This window comes from Choloepus didactylus, chromosome 6, assembly GCF_015220235.1.
Source record: "Choloepus didactylus isolate mChoDid1 chromosome 6, mChoDid1.pri, whole genome shotgun sequence".
NCBI lineage: Eukaryota > Metazoa > Chordata > Mammalia > Pilosa > Megalonychidae > Choloepus > Choloepus didactylus.
In genome coordinates this window covers 33,269,571-33,285,884 of record NC_051312.1, presented here as the reverse complement: position 1 = coordinate 33,285,884, position 16,314 = coordinate 33,269,571, and the positions used below count along the sequence as shown (strand labels likewise).

The window sequence follows — 16,314 nt, the reverse complement described above, 5'->3', positions numbered from 1 at the left end:
TTCGTATCTGAGCTTCCTCACAGCCAAAGCCAAGACAGAAATGCAATGAGCTACAAAATCCAGAATATCCATTGGATTAAATATAAACCCATTGCTCAGAAGAAGCCAGTTCTTCTGGGACCCGAAATCAAAGAAAAACTTCTTCCCTGGGCCTTCCTAAAGGAGAAAGTGGTGGGGGTGCAATGGCCCTGCCCCCAAATGAGGGTGATACTGTATGCAAGGGTCTTCGTGGGTTTGAAATAAAATGCCAGACAGTGACCTTCAGAAAGGCTAGCACACAGTAGGTGCTTAATATATGCCCATTTCCTTCCTTCTTTCTACTCTGTCCTCTGTGTTTTCCCAGGGTAGAGGTATCGGTGAGCTCTTTCATGTGTGCAAGCATTCAGCTATTCTGGCATTCAGCAAGCGCTTATTGAACACCTATTATATGCCACAGTCTGGGTTAGGTGAATGTGTGAATCCCCAAACCTACCTGGTCTCTTTCCTGCTGTCCCCTGATTCTCAGTCTCAGAAGCTCTCCCCCTCCCCATACCACCCATCTTTTGGGTTCTGGGGCTCTGCCTCCTCTCCAGCTCAGCAATAAACCCTGGAGAGCCCTGCTTCTGTGGCTTCCCCCTCATTCCTCACATAGCTTCAGGCTGCTCCCTCCGACCACCACATTCATGGAGCTCAGCCACGTGCAAAAGCACAATTAATATTCCACGCAGTCTCCCCCAGTCCTGCTGCCTCTTGGAAGAAGATGGAAACCAGATTTGCAGCCGCACGCTTTGGCACGGGCTCTTGCAGAACGGTCTGCACGGCCACACGGCCCTAGGTGCAAGCTGGCCCTTTCTCCTCAGAGGTGTGCACGTTTGCATGAATGTCAGAAGCCCCTGGGCTCAGTTCCACACTGCCACACACCTGGTCATCCACCAGGCCAATGCGTGCCTGCCCAGTCACACCACTACGGGCTGGGGCTGCACATGCGTCTCCTAGCCAATTGCTGCCGAGAACATGTGGGCTTTCTCACACACAAGGCCCGCATTTGCTTTCTGGGCAGAAAGAGACCAAATCCGTTTCAGAGCTGGTAGGATGGAATCTGAGAGGCCATTGTGTCCAAAACATTGCATTTTAGAGGAAAGAATAGGAGGCTGTGGCTTAACGTCGACTGCTCTCAGTATCCACTGAACTGAATAGCAACTGGTTGCACTTTAGCAAAGCCTTTGGTGTAAAGACCCAAGCTGTCTCCTTGCCACTTCCACCTCAGCAGCCATGGAGGCAGGGGAAATTGAGGCACGGGGTGTACAGGGACTTGGCAAGTACAGTAGATCTTGGCAGAATCAGGCCTCCAACTTCCCATGCCCCTGCCTTCCTCTTTGTCCCATATAGTCTGGCTCTTCCTGCCCTAGGTGGGACAGAATTTGCAGGGGAGTGTCCCCAACAACATGAGAACTCACTGAGGCAGGGAAGACCAGTTTTGTTTATTTTTCTCCCTTTATTTTAGACTTGGAGAGAAAGGGGAACAGAGGATTGTATGTCTGAGTGGGTGCCTTTGGGGGATAGGACCCGGCAGCCAGGGTTGTAGAGGCATCTAGAAGCAGAGTTGGTGCAGGTGGTACAAGCTGGAGGAAAGAAGGGTAAGTTCAGAGCAGGCCTGAGAGCAAAGCAGGAAGCGGGTGGAGCTGCTCCCCAGGCAGCAGGCGGACACAAGGCCAAGGGGCGGGCCTGCCTCCAGCCCCAAAATGGGACAGTAGAGCAGAAATTCAGGGAAAGAGAAGCTAAAATAATTACCAGGAAAAGGAGCTGGGAGGGACACAAGTGTTTTCTTAGTCCTTAAGGAACTTCAGTCTTCAGAGAATTTGGAGAGGAAAAAAAAATCAATCTTGAAAGCCTTTTTCCAAGGCAGGAGGACTGGTGATTGACTCACTGCTGCAGGAGGCTCTGGGCCCTGGACGGCCCCTCCCCTGGGCTCCTGCCTCTCCACTATGAGCAACCCCAGTTCATCCAGGGTGAGTGGAAAGGGCCCTGGGTGAGGAGCCCAGAGGTCCGGCTCGAAGTCCCATCGCTGCCCCACCAAAGCCGGATCACCTCAGATTAGCCTCCTCTAGCCTTAGGCTTTGGTTTCCTTATCTGTAAAATAAAGGAGTAGCGAGTCCTGTAAACCCTCTGAGCCTTGGTTTTCTCATCTGCTGATGGGGAGGATAATAACATCAGGTTTCACTGGCTCTAAGATACCATTGATTGTAGATTGCACTATTATTTATATACTGCAAGAATTAAAGAGAAAACACTGCCAGTTAAACTACGGCATCCCATGGATGATTAAGACACATTCTGATTTCAGAGATGTTAAAATGTGAAAAGAAATGTGCATATGAGAATCAGTGAAATACGATGCTTATTTCACGAGCTTGTTCCAAGAATTAAATGAGATAATATAAGTAAAGCATTTAGTACCTGGCACAAAGCGAATACTCAGTGAATGTTGCTAATTTTATGATCTGGGAAGGGACCCAGAGCCAAGGGGATGAAGAGCACCAGGTCCCATACAGCCCAGGGTCCAAAGCCTACCCGCACCCTTCTGCAAGGTGCCACCCCCAGGGACTCCATGTCCAGCCTCAGTGGGGAAGGCACAGGGGGAACAGCCCTGCAGCCCATTTTCGGGAGCCATGAGGGAACAAAGGGCCCCGGAAGTCGGCCTAATCTCCAGGATGAATATGTTTTCATTTCTCAGAAGTTCCTGTTAGAGTGTGCCAAAGCGTTTTTCCCTTTACAATCCAGGCAAACAAGGCAGGTTTACTTTGGGCGACCTTCTCTTCACCACCCGGGGCCTGCCTACTGTGTGTAAACACCCCGCCTTGCACCCTCCTCAAGGCTCCAGGCATGTGCCTGGAAAATCGGAGTGCCACCATCCACCCCCTGGCACATTGGGAAGATCCTTGGACAGGACAGAACCCCGGGGGTCATCAACACCTTCCCCATTTTACAGATGTGGAAACTGAGCCCCAGGGAAAGTCAGTGACTCTCCGGGGGTGTCAAAGTGTGGCAGTCCCTAACCAAGCCTCTTACACACATACATACACACACACCATCCCTGCTCGCAGCTCAGCCTGGCAGGAGCCTCTCTCCTCTTGACCTTCGGTGCCAGGGACAGGCAGGAAGCTAATCTCTGCCCTTTCTCTCCTTTGCGTCACTGACTGGGTTGGCATGTATTTATGCATGAGGCTTTCGCCTCACAGCTGGAGCAGCTGCTGGAGAGCAGCCACCAGGTGCTCCTGAGCCCGTGGCAGGAGGGGCTGCAGTCCCTGCTTTTCCTCACCTGGGGTATTTGGAAGGGTGGGGTGGCGTTTGCAGAACCACCCTTGACCTCCTTCCCCTGACTCCATCCTGTCAGGTGTACAGAAGAGGTCCGAGGGGGGCTGCGTCGTGGGACCCGGACCAGGGACTGCAAGGGAAGGGAGCAGACCCTCCCTCTTGGACCAGAACCCAGACTTCAGACCTGCTGCACTGTGCAATTTCCCCTCCCACACAGAAGAGGTGCACCACACTGCTGACCACATCCTTCGTTCAGGGTGACCCTCCATTCTGACCCGTGTAGAACACAGCCTCATGCTTCACCCCTGGGTTTGTTTAGGGCACTGGGGTTTCACAATTACCATCTTACTGCCAGGTCCCCACCTGCCCCTCCCAGTCAGGCCTTCCTCTCTCCTTCTCTTCTTCTACTCACTGCTCCCTCTGCCTGGAAGCCTGGAATTCTCTCCCCCCTGCCCCATTTTGCCCTATAAATGACTCCCGCTTCCTGTCCCCTGTTCAAAGAGGCCTTCCCCACATGGGAGTCACATCCCACTATTTTGGTAGTCCTCCTCACTATTTGCAATTATCTTTTCTTTTTATTGTTCAGTTTTATTGAGATATTTTCACATACCGTACAATCATCCATGGTGTACAATCAACTGTTCAGAATACCATCATATAGTTGTGCATTCATCACCACAATCAATTTTTGAATGTTTTCATTACTCCAAAAAGAATGAAAAGAAGAATAAAAAATAAAAAGTAAAAAAGAAAACCAAATAATTCCATTCCCCATCCCACCCTATTTTTCATTTAGTTTTTGTCCCCATTTTTCTACTCATCCATCCATACACTGGATAAAGAGAGTGTGAGTCATAAGGTTTTCACAATCACAGCATCACACCATGTAAGCTGCATAGTTACACAATCATCTTCAAGAATCAAGGCTACTAAAAAATGGGGACAAAAACCAAATGAAAAATAGGGTGGGATGGGGGGAATGATTTGGGTGTTCTTTTTTACTTTTACTTTTTATTCTTATTCTGTTTCTTTCTGGAGTAAGAAAAATGTTCAGAAATAGATTGGGGTGATGAATGCAAAACTATATGATGGTACTGTGAACAGTTGATTGTGCACCATGGATGATTGTATGGTATGTGAATATATCTCAGTAAAACTGAATTTAATTAAAAAAAAATCGAGGCTATTGGGTTGCAGTTCAACAGTTTCAGGTATTTCTTTCTAGTTATTCCACTACACTAAAAACTAAAAAGTGATATCTTTATAGCACATAAGAATGCCCTCCAGAGTGACCTCTCAATTCCATTTGGAATCTCTCAGCCACCAAAACTTTTTGTTTCATTTTGCTTCTCCCTTTTGGTCAAGAAGGCTTTCTCAATCCCACGATGCCAAGTCCAGGCTCATCTCCAGGAGACATTTCCTGTGTTGCCAGGGGGATTCACACCCCTGGTAGTCATGTACCACATAGGGGGAAGAGCAGTGAGTTCACCTGCCGAGTAGGCTTAGATAGAGATAGAGACAGAGACAGAGACAGAGATAGAGATAGAGACAGAGAGAGGAGAGAGAGAGAGAGAGGCCACATCTGAGCAACAAAGAGGTTCTCTGGGGGAGACTCTTAGGCACAATTATAAGTAGGCTTAGCCTTTCCTTTCTGCAATTATCTTTTTTAAATTCTTTACCCATACTTTCCTCCCCTACCCCCCACATCTGCACTCCCACATTCACTTTGGAATGTAAGTTCTTAATCACCAGACAGTGGGAATAAGTTCCCTGCCATCCTCATCTCTGCTAGGCTCTGCCATCCCCTTCATTCCATAAAAAAATGATCATGCTCCCACTCCATGTCAAGCTCTGCCCTGCCCATTCCCTCTTCTCTCCTCTTCGCTCCCCGACCCCACCCCTGATATCTCTTGAGACATCCTGCCTCTCAGACTCCACAGGAGTTGCAGGAACCAGGATGTCTCCCCAGGATTATTTTAAGGGGTTTCCTGGGGTGTTCACCTGGGTAAGAATCAGGAAAGAGAGGAGACTCTAATCCTATTTGTCTAAAACTATGTAATCTTCCCCAATCACTTAAATGGTGCCTGTATCTCTAATTACAGAGCAGGCCGGGAGAAACTCAGGCACAATTTCCAGCTGACCTTAGGCAGAAGGGCACTTTTGTTTCTCCTGGGGGCCTGCAGGGACTCCAGCTCAGGAGCCAAGACTTAAGACACCTGCTGCCACAAGCTCACCCATGAAAGAACTGGCTGGTTTAGCCAACCAGAGACTGCTCCAACCCCCTCCACACACACACACCCTGTAAAGGGTCAGCAACATTCTTAGTGTTTGAATGCTCCCCACTTGGTCAGCTGTGACACATTTGGGGAAAACATCCGTATTCCCAGCACCCTAATTCTATGCACCTTCTGTTTTGAGGATGAACTGATTTCTCTTGGGCCCAAATGAACTTCTCCTGGTTGCAGTGTGAACCAATCCCCAGAGCATGGGTTGTAACCCCGGTTTCTCAGGAGCAACCTCTGCAGGAGGCCTGGGAGCTCCCAGTCATGTGACAGCCTAGAGGTTCAGAACTTTACTCTCTAGAGTTGTGTCAACTGAGTCGTGAGATGGGGGGAAAGCCATGTGCCTGCTTACCCTTGCCACCAAGCTAACAGCCACTGCCTCCACCCCAAGGCGAGCCCTTCTCCCACCATGGCACGGAGAGCAATCTGGGGGACATCCATGGCTTAGCTGCAGTGACATCTCTATTTCTTAAAGGCTCTTTGGTTTCTGAGCTAATTAGAAGCTCCCAACAGGGAGGACACACTTAATCCTATTAAAGACTTCTGGGCAGGAAATGGTGTGCCCAGCCCTCTGAGGGAGAGCCTTTCGGAACCACCTCCATTTGTTCAGGTGCCTGGTGATTGTTTATCAGCCCTTTTAAGAGATTAAGTTGTACGCAGGAGCAGGCCATTTTGGCAGTGGATCCAGGGGGCCTGGGAGTGTCCGGGTGACCTGGAGGGTGCAGCCAGTGTCTGCTCATCAGTCTCCAAGGCCAGTCTTCTCCAACTTCCTGCTCTTCAGAACAATTAAGGGGCCTTGAATCATGAGCAGAAGGGTCTTCACCTCCTCTCTGCTCTTCAGCCAGCCCTTTCACACACAGGAAAGACAGGTGCAGAACCTGCCCTGAAGAATCTCACGGTCCAGTGGAGTTGTAGATACATAGGCAAACAATGACAATATCCCATTAGACTCTCCAGCAGTGGGGGTAAGTGCAGGATGTCCTGTGGGTGTATCAGGGTGGCAACTGCTCCAGTCTGGGGGTCAGGGAAGCCTTCCTGGAAGAGGAGACATCTGGGCTGAGAGAGGAAAGATGAGGGTTAAGAAGCCGAAGATCTCTCCATTGAGGGAAGATCTGCTGAGGGAACCTTGGAATGGAATTCCCTGACTTTGAGTTTGTTTCAGGCTTTAGCATAAGTCTGGAAGAATGGAAATAACTCAGGTTTCTCATCAACCTATGGAAAAGTGGTTGGCAAAGCCTTAATAGAGTGTTGAGGTTCCAGGAACACTGTCATCAGGTCCCTGAGGACTTCTCCTCAAGCCCCTACCTTGGGCGTTCAGAGAAGCGATTGGCCAGGGAGACTAGGTTGCGGATGTCGCTTTAAAGGAGAAGGGCTGATTCTTCAAGCCACGCCCTCCCCTCATTAAAATTAAACTATGATGAATATTGATGTTGGGGGCGTGGCGCCCCGGCCAACTGGGCTAACCAGCCCGGGGGTTCCCGGTTTCACAGAGGAAAGTGACAGAAGCCGTCCAGAGGGAGGCAAAGAGAGAGCGCGAACGTCCGGCGGCCACCCAGTCTCGGGGGGAGCGCTCAGCTCCCCCACCCCCGGCTCCCACCCTGTCCGGGGGGCTCCTCCAGCCCTCATCCCCACCCCTGCGCTCCCCCATGGAAGCCAGCTGCGCCCCGGGAGGAGCCGGAGGAGTCGGCTAAATGCCCGCCGTGCGCTCCGGGCCCCTGAGCCCAGCCCGCTCGGCGCCGCTGCCCTGAGGCCCCCGCGCCCTCCACCCCGGGCCGCGCCGCCTCCGCCCGCCCCGGACCTGCCCCCCGCCCGCTTGCCAGCGCTCAGGCAGGAGCTCTGGGCTGGGCGCGCCGCCGCCCTGGAGTGAGGCGAGCCCAGCCGAAGGGGGTCCCCCGAGCCGGCCGCGATGGACGCCGTCTTGGAGCCCTTCCCGGCCGACAGGCTGTTCCCCGGATCCAGCTTCCTGGACTTGGGGGATCTGAACGAGTCGGATTTCCTCAACAATGCGGTAAGATGAAGGGACGTCGTCTCCCTCCTACCTCTCGACACCCCTCTCCGCCGCGCGCCTGGGCCTCTCGGGAAGACCCGACTGCACATCGCTGGGCAGGAGCTGGGGAGAGGGCTCGGTGCAGGGCCCCCTTAGAGACACGTGCTCAGAGCTCTGAGAATTAGCGGCTAAGTCCCTCGACACCTCCCTGGAGCCCGAGCCTGGACGGGAGCCTCTGCAGTCCTCCCAGTGCGCGCCCCTCCTGGGTCTCCGACAGTGGATACATTGGCCCGGCGCTCTAGGGGCAGGGGACGTCGAGGCGTCGGGGCCAGCCGATCCTGGGATATGAGCCCAAGAGCCACCAATCCTCCCGCCCCCCTCTCCCCACGCCACCTCTTCCAGTCGTTCCCCACCCACCCCGGGGTTCCGAGACCAGACTGGGCGCAAAGCAGCTGCGCTCTTTTCTGCGCCCCTTTAGGGCCTCCGTGGCTCCGCGTCGGGTTCTCCGCTGGGGGGCGCACAGGGGAGCGTTCAGAGTGTCAGAAACCCGACGTCCTGGGGGTCCGGGTCCTGAGCCAGACACGGAAACTTAGAAGGGCAGCCACGGCCGCCCCAGGCCTGAGATCCTTCAGAATGGGACCTGGGGCTCAGCTGGTCAGGGCAGCTCAGGGTGACCGCTCAGGGCAAGGGAATCCTCTCTCTCCATCTCCCTGTCTCTGAGTGGCTGCTCTGCCGGTTCCTCTGTCCCTCGTCTCTCTCTGATTTTCTCTCTCTCCCTGTGTCTTCCTGACCATCTGTCTCCGAGTTTGTCTTTCTCCTCTTCCTCCTTCTCCCCTCCCTCTCTAAGGAAACGTGGCTTCTCTCCCTTCTTCCTTCCCTCCCTCTCTCAGGCTGGGCCCCAAGGCCCCGATGGGGGAGGGGCATGGGCTCAGTAAGGAGAGAAAATATTTGGGTTCAGAGGGGCCTGTGGGCATGAAATGTGGGTTGCTTGGGGAATCTGGTGGCAGCCCCTGCCCATGATGCAGTGCATCACTAGTGCCCTGATCCTCCCCAGCCACACACCCTGCTGGCCTCTACCTCCTCAGACTAAGATATACTTGGCCAGACAAGAGTCCAGTCTTTAGAAGCTTAAAGGGTTAGAGAGGCCAGGCCTGGGCATTTGGACACCCAAGTAAACAATCCCAGGCCACCAGACTGATGGCAGGGAAACTGAGGCCAAGGGCCAGGAACCTGAGTCAGGGAGGCATGGCGTGAGGTCTCCTTATTCTCCATTAGGCAGCACAGAGCAGGTCACCCCGCTCTCTGAGGAGGGCTCCTAGCCCCAGGCAAGGTGGAGGAGGGAAGAGAGTTGGCACTGGCTGCAGAGAGACTGGGTTCTAGCTGTGGCTCTGCTACTGCCTCCCACAGTGAGTCTGGACAATGCCACTCACTCTCGTCTCTGAACCTCAGTTTCTTTGTCTATAAAATGGGGCAAAGGTGGATCAAGTCTTTCTAAGGATGGTTCTTGCACTAAGCTATGCAAATTTCCCTACAGATAAAGTGGCAGGGACTAGGGGTCCAAGCACCCACTCTGGGGGTGGTAAAAGATAGTGGTCAGAGGGAGAGAGTTTGCTGCAGCGCAGACCCTCGTAGCCAAGGGGTGTTCCCTAAAGTCTTCCCCCAGCCCTCAGCAGCTCTGAGCTGGGCTTTCTTCTGAATGAACTCTTTAACCTGCAGCCTCTTCCTGCTGCTCCATTCAGCCCTACGTCCCCAGCTGCTCTTCCGGGCCTCAGTCCAGCACAGGAAAGGAGGCGTGATCAGACAGTGGTGTCCAGCACTGGGATTCTGGAGAGGGGAAGTCCTGCCAGAGAGGTTCCTGTGCCTCCACACGAGGCAGGAGAAGAGAAAGAGGTGTGCCTCTTTCTCTCTGAGAGGAAAGAAAGAGGAGAGGACCCCTGGACTGGGAATTAGGAGACACTGATTCTAGCTGTGCTTCTGTCGCTACCCAGCTGGGCCAATGCTGCCCATTTCTTCCTCTAGGCCTTGGTTTCCTCAACTGAAAAATGGGGATGTTGGAAACTTTCGCATAGTGTGTGGTACAGATCTAATGAAAAAATTGAAGTAAAGAGCTTAGCAGGATGCCTGGCATGTAAGAGTCCACAGTTATTAACTGGTCCCAGAGACTGGATGGGGGTGGGGGGAGGGCGATGAGAACTAAGAGTGGCCATGGGACCCTGAGCAAGTCATTTACCTTCTCTGGGGTCTCCATTTTGATGTTGAAGGACCCTTCTAACTGGACACCCTGACCAAGCCCACCCACTACCTCCCTCTTCAATCTGCCTGGGGATAGGAAAATGTTTCCAGGGTTAAATAAGGAGCAGGAGTCTGTGTGCTTCTCAGTCTGGAATATGGAGAGCAGAGCCTTCACTAACCTTCTAAAAAATCCAGAGAAAGGCCATAAAGTCACATGGAACGTGCATGTACTCCATTGCTCTGTGCAAAAAGCAAAACGTATCTTTACCCTGAATACAACTAAGTAAAGAATATATGCATTCACACGGACAGAGACAAGAGACTGAGACAGAAAGTCAAGTCAGGTGCATTTGGTGGTGCTTTATTTCTTCTTCTGTAAAGATACCTTCAAGCTGTTGCAATCCCATTTATGTGATTCTCAGAGACACCCCTCAGAAGCTGCCAGATGTGAGGGCTTCTCCTCCCTTCCCTCCCCACTCTCCCTGATGTGGCTGTCCCGAGAGCCCACGTCCATGGCACCCTGTGGTCCTTCTGACCTTTGGCAGGTATGGGAGAAGATGTGGTGCTCAGAGACCTGAGATGAAGGACTGCAGGGAGAACAGGTCATGTCTAAATAGAGATATAAGGTCTGCGTGCCTCTTGCCTCCTTCCTCTGGCTAAGGAGGAGGGATGACTCTGGTTTCTCGAGTGGAAAATGGCTTTGGATCCCAGAGAAGGCCCCACCGGGAGAGTATGGGGAGGAGGAGGAGGAAGAGGAGTTCTGTTGTCTCAGAGGGGAGCAGCAGGAAGCTGCAAGGATGTTTGCCCAGCACACTCATTCACCTCCCAGCAGCTGCGGAGGCCAAATGTGGGGATGACGGGGCCCCAGGGACCAGCCCCGGGAAAGAGGGGTGTGGGGGTAAGCCGGATCACTACTCCCCAGGCCCCTGGCCTGTCTTCTCCAGAGCTAACTGGCAAAGCAGAGAAACTTCCTCCTGCAACCTTCAACCCTGGCTTTGGGGAATTTAGGGAGATTAGAGAAGTATGTGTTGGGGTGTTGCTATGCCTGTGTGTGGGCCTTTAACAGCCCTTAAATGGGTGTGTGTTTATGTGTGTGTGTCTTTAAATTCTCACCCACAGGTAGGAGGGCACAGGGGCCAGGGCACTCTGGTTTCAGATTAGAATCTACCAGAAAAGAACTAATGGAGGAGGGAATGGGGAAGTAAAAAAAAGAAAAAAAAAGGACTAATGAGAAAATGGTAATCCAAATCACAGGCTTCTTTCCCTCCACCAAAATACTGAGTTTGGATTGGGTGGGGTTTTGTTTGCTTGCTTCCCCCACTGGAATACAAGCTCCATGAAGGCAGGGGCTCTGTCTTGTTCACAGCTGCATCCCCAGAGCCTAGCACAATGCCTGGCACAGAGTAGGTCTCAACCACCCACCCATTGTTGAATGAATGATTGAATGAAAGGGGACCCAAGCCAGACCCCACATTTTTTAGGGAGAAGGGAAAAGGGCACTCCCCAGCCTATCAGGGTCCTGCAACCTGTGCTATCTCTGTGATTCAGGAAGGACTCACCGCAGTTTCCAATGAGTTGCCATTGCCTTGAACCATCCCCATCCTGAGGCACAGGCCTCTACAGCCCCTGGTCTAGGATAGTCTGGAGCTGGCTGACTAAGAAGAGATTTGAATTTGTGGCTCAGGCCTCATTCTAGAGCACTGGCTCTAGGGCTTCCATCTTTCTCAGTTTCTCTTCTTCTCATTGCTCTGGGACTTCTAGATCCATACTCACCCAACTTAGAACCAAGCTTTTCCAGTCCAGCCTCAGGGCCTTTGCACGTGCCATTCCTTCTATCTGGAATGCTTTCCCTCTGGTTCTCTCCATCTCATCCTTCTGATATCACCTCAGATGTCATTTGGAGAAGCCTCCCCAACCACCCTAAAGAATGGCCCCCCTCCCCCATTATTTTCTGTTTCAGTCATTTATTTTCTTCACAGCCCTTATCCCAGTTTTGCAGTTATTTTATTTGTTGGTTTCTTGTCTATTTCCTCCGTAATAAAGTAAGTTCGGTGACAGCAGAGACCATGTCAGTCTTGTCCTTTTGCCATAAACTTAGCACAGTACCTGGGCACAAAGTAGTGCTCACTATAGTAAAATCCCACTATAATGCAATAAGCCAGGTCCACAATGTTCCATCACATACGATGTGGAATTATGTTATTGCGGGATTGGTCCGTACTGTCATTAAAAACACAAAACTAAAGATCGTGAAACTTTACTGCATGCAGCATACCAAACTAAGAAAGTCACAAATGGCGTGAGGCAGTTACAGACCAACCCCACAAAGATAAGAGCTTTGCACACCCCTGCTTGAGTTTGAGCCTTGGCACAGGACGGAAGCCAAATGCTAGTCACATGGTAGTGGACTTTGCTCCATTTCAGATTTGCTGTATTTGTAGAGAAAATTAATTACTGTAGACTGAGGCAGTCCCTGGAAGACAAGGGGAGATTGTTTTAAAGATACCTAAGTGTTCAAGAAACATACTGATAATTCTAGAAGCGGCCCTGGGATTCCCAGATCCCTGGCCTGGCCATCCCTGAGGGTGGTGGGGGTGCTACACCCCACAAAAATGATGTTTGCACCTGATCTGCTGTGAGGTCTGTCTGGCTTCCCTGGACCAGCCGGGGATTCACTTGTTCATTCTTTAATGAACACATTCATTTCTTCAACAGCTGGGCACTGAAGGAGCTGGCTTGCATGTGCCAGGGCCATCCAAATGAAGAAGACACACCCTGCCCTCCAGTCACTCACAGCCAAATGAGAGGGACAGACAGGGAAAGTGACAGGATCAAAACTGTGATGGCACTGTGATGGTGGGGAGCATGGTGGGGGGCGTGGAAGGGCGAGCATCCAGCCAAGTGGGAGGTCAGGGTAGGCTTCCTGGAGGAGGTGATCTCCATGCACTCCATCCCCAAATTTCCCCATCCCTGTTGGCAATGGAGCAATTGGGAGGCATTTCAGCAGGGAGGACTGGGGCTGGGCCTTCTTTTTTTGAACACATAGAAGCATCCCTGTCCCTTGTGCAGATGAGAAACTAAGACTTAGAGAGGAGGGGCATATTGACTTTCACACCCTGTGGAGTGAGTCAAGGAGAGGAGGAAACACTATTGTCCCTCCCACTCTTGTTCTGGTTTGAACTTCGCCCTCCATGGCAAGGAAAGTGTGGGACCTTGGATATCAGAGGGAGCTCTGCCTTCATCCTCACCCACTCCCATCCTAAGGGCACTGGGGATGCCTAGAGCTTTGGGGAGCAGAGTCAGTCCCCCACCCAGGACAGCACATTGCCTCAGTTGTGACAGGAGAGACTTCAGCATCCCATCCCATGCCCTCTCCTCCTACTTTCCTGGGGACGCTGCTCTCCAGCTGCCAGGGAATTTGGACCTTTGTTCTCTGCAGCTCCCAGGACTCCCCAGGAGGGTCTGTTTGCGTCTGGCCTGGCCTGGCTGCTGTGCCAGGAGAGGGGAAAATGAAAGACACCCACCCCCACCCCTTTGTGTCTTCTCGTCTCCACACTGCATGTCTCCTGAAAGCCCTGGGACAGAGGCCCTTCCAGAGCACCCCTCTCTGGAATCTGGCTTGCCCCTGAACCTCCCTCAAGAAACCAGCTCCAGATGCTGGAGAACAGGCTGTTCTTCTGGAAGTCTCTGCGCTCCAGGGGGCAGGATGGAGGAGGAAGATCTGGGTGGAGTTAAGTCAAGACCATGAGCACTGCTCTGGCTGGAACATCACGTAACCCCCCAAGCAGGCTAGGGGAAGCCAGAGCAAGTGGCAGGGTTTGACCCTTGACCGGGATCAGAAGAAGCTAGAAGGGGCAGGATATGGCCCAGACTCGGACCTTATTGACAACATGTCAAAGTCTGGATTTCCTTGGAACATCAAAGATCCTGGTCCCCATGACCTGGACACACCATATCCTCCACGAGGCCAACTTGATAGCTAGAGCAATAATGGGCTTCCCCGTGGCCGGGCCCAGGGTGCCTCTTCCCCCAACTCTCCTGGGACAGAGCCCTCACTGCTGCTTCCTTGGCCCTTGGGTCTTGGCCCAGAAGTCCTGTCAGCCGTCGCAGAGGGGCTGACACATCTGGGCTGGGATATGTGGTCCAACATAGCAGCTGGACATCAGTAGCCATCTCCCTCCCCACTTCTGAAAGGATAACAAAAATGAAAGCAGCCACAGGGAGTGAGACAGGCTCTTCAGGCCCTTGCGGAGAGCTGGGAGGCCGTTTATAAGGCAGTGATTGAGGGGGTTTGCTTTGGAGGAAGACAGCCTGAGCCTTTGCCCGTGTCTTTCCCTCTGCCTGGAATGTCCTCAGCCTTCATCACCTCATTTCTCTAACTCACCTTGGGCACATGACTTCCCTTTTGGGGTCTGGGCTTTCTCAGTGCTGAGCTAGACTGAGAGTTCTTTGAGGACTGCAAGTAAATTATTCTTGTCTATACCCTAGATCTAGTTATAATCAGGAAATGTTTATTTATTGGATGGATGGATGGATGGATGGATGGATGGATGGATAGATGGATGGTTGGAGGGATGGATGGATGGATGGATGACTAGAAGGGAGGAAAGAAGGAGGGAAGGAAGGAGTGGGGAGGGGTGATGGATGATGCGTGGGGGATGGATGGAAGGATGGGTGGAAGGAAGGGCTGAGTGGTATGGGGATGGTAGATGAATGAATGGGGGTGGGTGGAGAGTGCAAGAGAGGATTCTTCCAGCTATGATGTTTTTGTTTTGTTTTGTTTCTGAAAAGTGGAGTTTATTTATTTATTCAATAATGACTCTCAACCTAAATCCCACATCTACTTTTCACTTTATCATGATGGCCTTTTTTATTATGAAATATATCATGTACATAAAAGTATATATAATGCATTTATAATGCATTATCTATATGAATATATAATATATGAATTATGGAGTATAATAAAATGGACAGCTGGGTACCTAGTATCCAGCTTTAGAAATAGAACCAACTCTGAATGCCTTGGTCTCTCAGAGCTACGTGAGTTTGGGGAACAGACAGACCCTAAACCACCCCACACTGGGCAAATTCTGAGACCTGATGCCTACTCCCAAGTCTTGCCAATCAGTCTGTGGGTCCACGGGTCTGGGAAACCAAGCATTGCACAAACCCAGAAGCAAGAACACATCCCAACTCTGACCACGTATCATCTGTGTTAAGGTGTCTTAACCTTCAGAGCTGATTCTCCTCATCCATAAAGTAGGGATGACTATAAAACATAGAATTCCTATGAGGAGTCTAGGAGATAACCCTTGGAGAGGTCTGAGCACAGTGTCCGGCACACAGTAAACTCCTTATAAACAACAGTTGCTGCTGTTGTCGTTCCCTGAAAGGAAGGTTGCTAGCACTGGACAGCTCTTGGAGGAAAATCCCACCTTCTCTGTCCCTATGCTGAGCCCTTGATGTCTGTGCTCAGCAGAAGTTTGTTTTCCTGCCTGTCTGGCCTCTCTGGAGCTGGAAGGCTCTTTTCTTTGAGTAAAGTCAAAAGGCCCCAGGCCCCTTCTCAGGGCTCTGCCTTTCTGGGCATAAGGAGAGAGATGGCCAGGGAAGGAGTAAAACTAGGGTCCTGCATGTGGATCCCGTGCATGGACTGAGGGCTCATGTGTTGTATCTGGCCCTGTATGAGGTGCTGGGATGGGGCAACAGGGAGTTGCTCATTCATTCAACAACCACTGTTGTCATGGGTGCTTACGAGTGCAGACTCTGCAATCAGAGTGCTTGGGTTCCAGTCCTGGCTCGACCACCCGCTGACTGAATGAACCTGGGCAAGCTCCTTAACCTCTTCTCTGTGCCTCAGCTTCCTTATCCACAAAATGGGGTACTACCTACCTGATCTTCTGAAGCTTAAATGAGATACTGCACAGAACAGTGCCTGGCACATAAATATTAGCTATTATTATTATCATTACTATATGCATACTAGATGCTAGAACCTGTGTAAGGCCCTGCAGAGGGTTCAAGGAAGAAATCTATCCTAGATGCTCCTCTCTAGGAGGTTAAATTTTAGAAGGGGAAATGGACCCCATTGTGGATGCTTAGAGTTCAAGGCATGATAGTAACCACTGAGCTAACATTCTGTAAGTGCTGTGGTAGAACAGAGAGGAAGAGGACCCTTCCAGTTGGGTGATCAAGGAAGGCTTCCTGGAGGAAGTGGTATTTGAGTTGGGCCTTAAACGGTGGTAGGAGTCGGTGGCATTCCAGGCACAGGGAATATATAAGCCATGGCCCTGTGGCAACAGAGCACACAATAGGTTTTGGGATCTGGGAGTGGTCAGCTCAACAAGGCTGGAGGGAAGGGAAAGATGAGGGGGTTCCAACTCTAGTGGTAAGCTGGGATCTGTTTATGACAGACCTTGAATGCCATGCTAAGGAGCTGGCAGTTTGTGCAGCAGGTAGGAAGGAGCACTTGCTAGTTCAGAGCCAGACAAGATAGTGGTCCCCATCTCCTCTGAACTG

The 16,314-nt window shown here is 51.6% G+C and overlaps 1 protein-coding gene across 2 annotated transcripts in view; it reads left to right on the top strand.

The window, feature by feature from the left end:
- The first annotated feature begins 7,095 nt into the window (after nt 1-7,095).
- CREB3L1 (cAMP responsive element binding protein 3 like 1) overlaps nt 7,096-16,314 on the top strand; it is a 33,918-nt gene continuing 24,699 nt past the window's right edge. For both annotated transcript variants that reach the window (XR_005217378.1, XM_037839051.1), the window contains exon 1: nt 7,096-7,584. Coding sequence is in view for 1 of the 2 variants with exons in the window: in XM_037839051.1 (XP_037694979.1) it covers nt 7,483-7,584 (102 nt within the window). In the remaining variant the exon portion in view is untranslated. The remainder of the gene's footprint in view (nt 7,585-16,314) is intronic.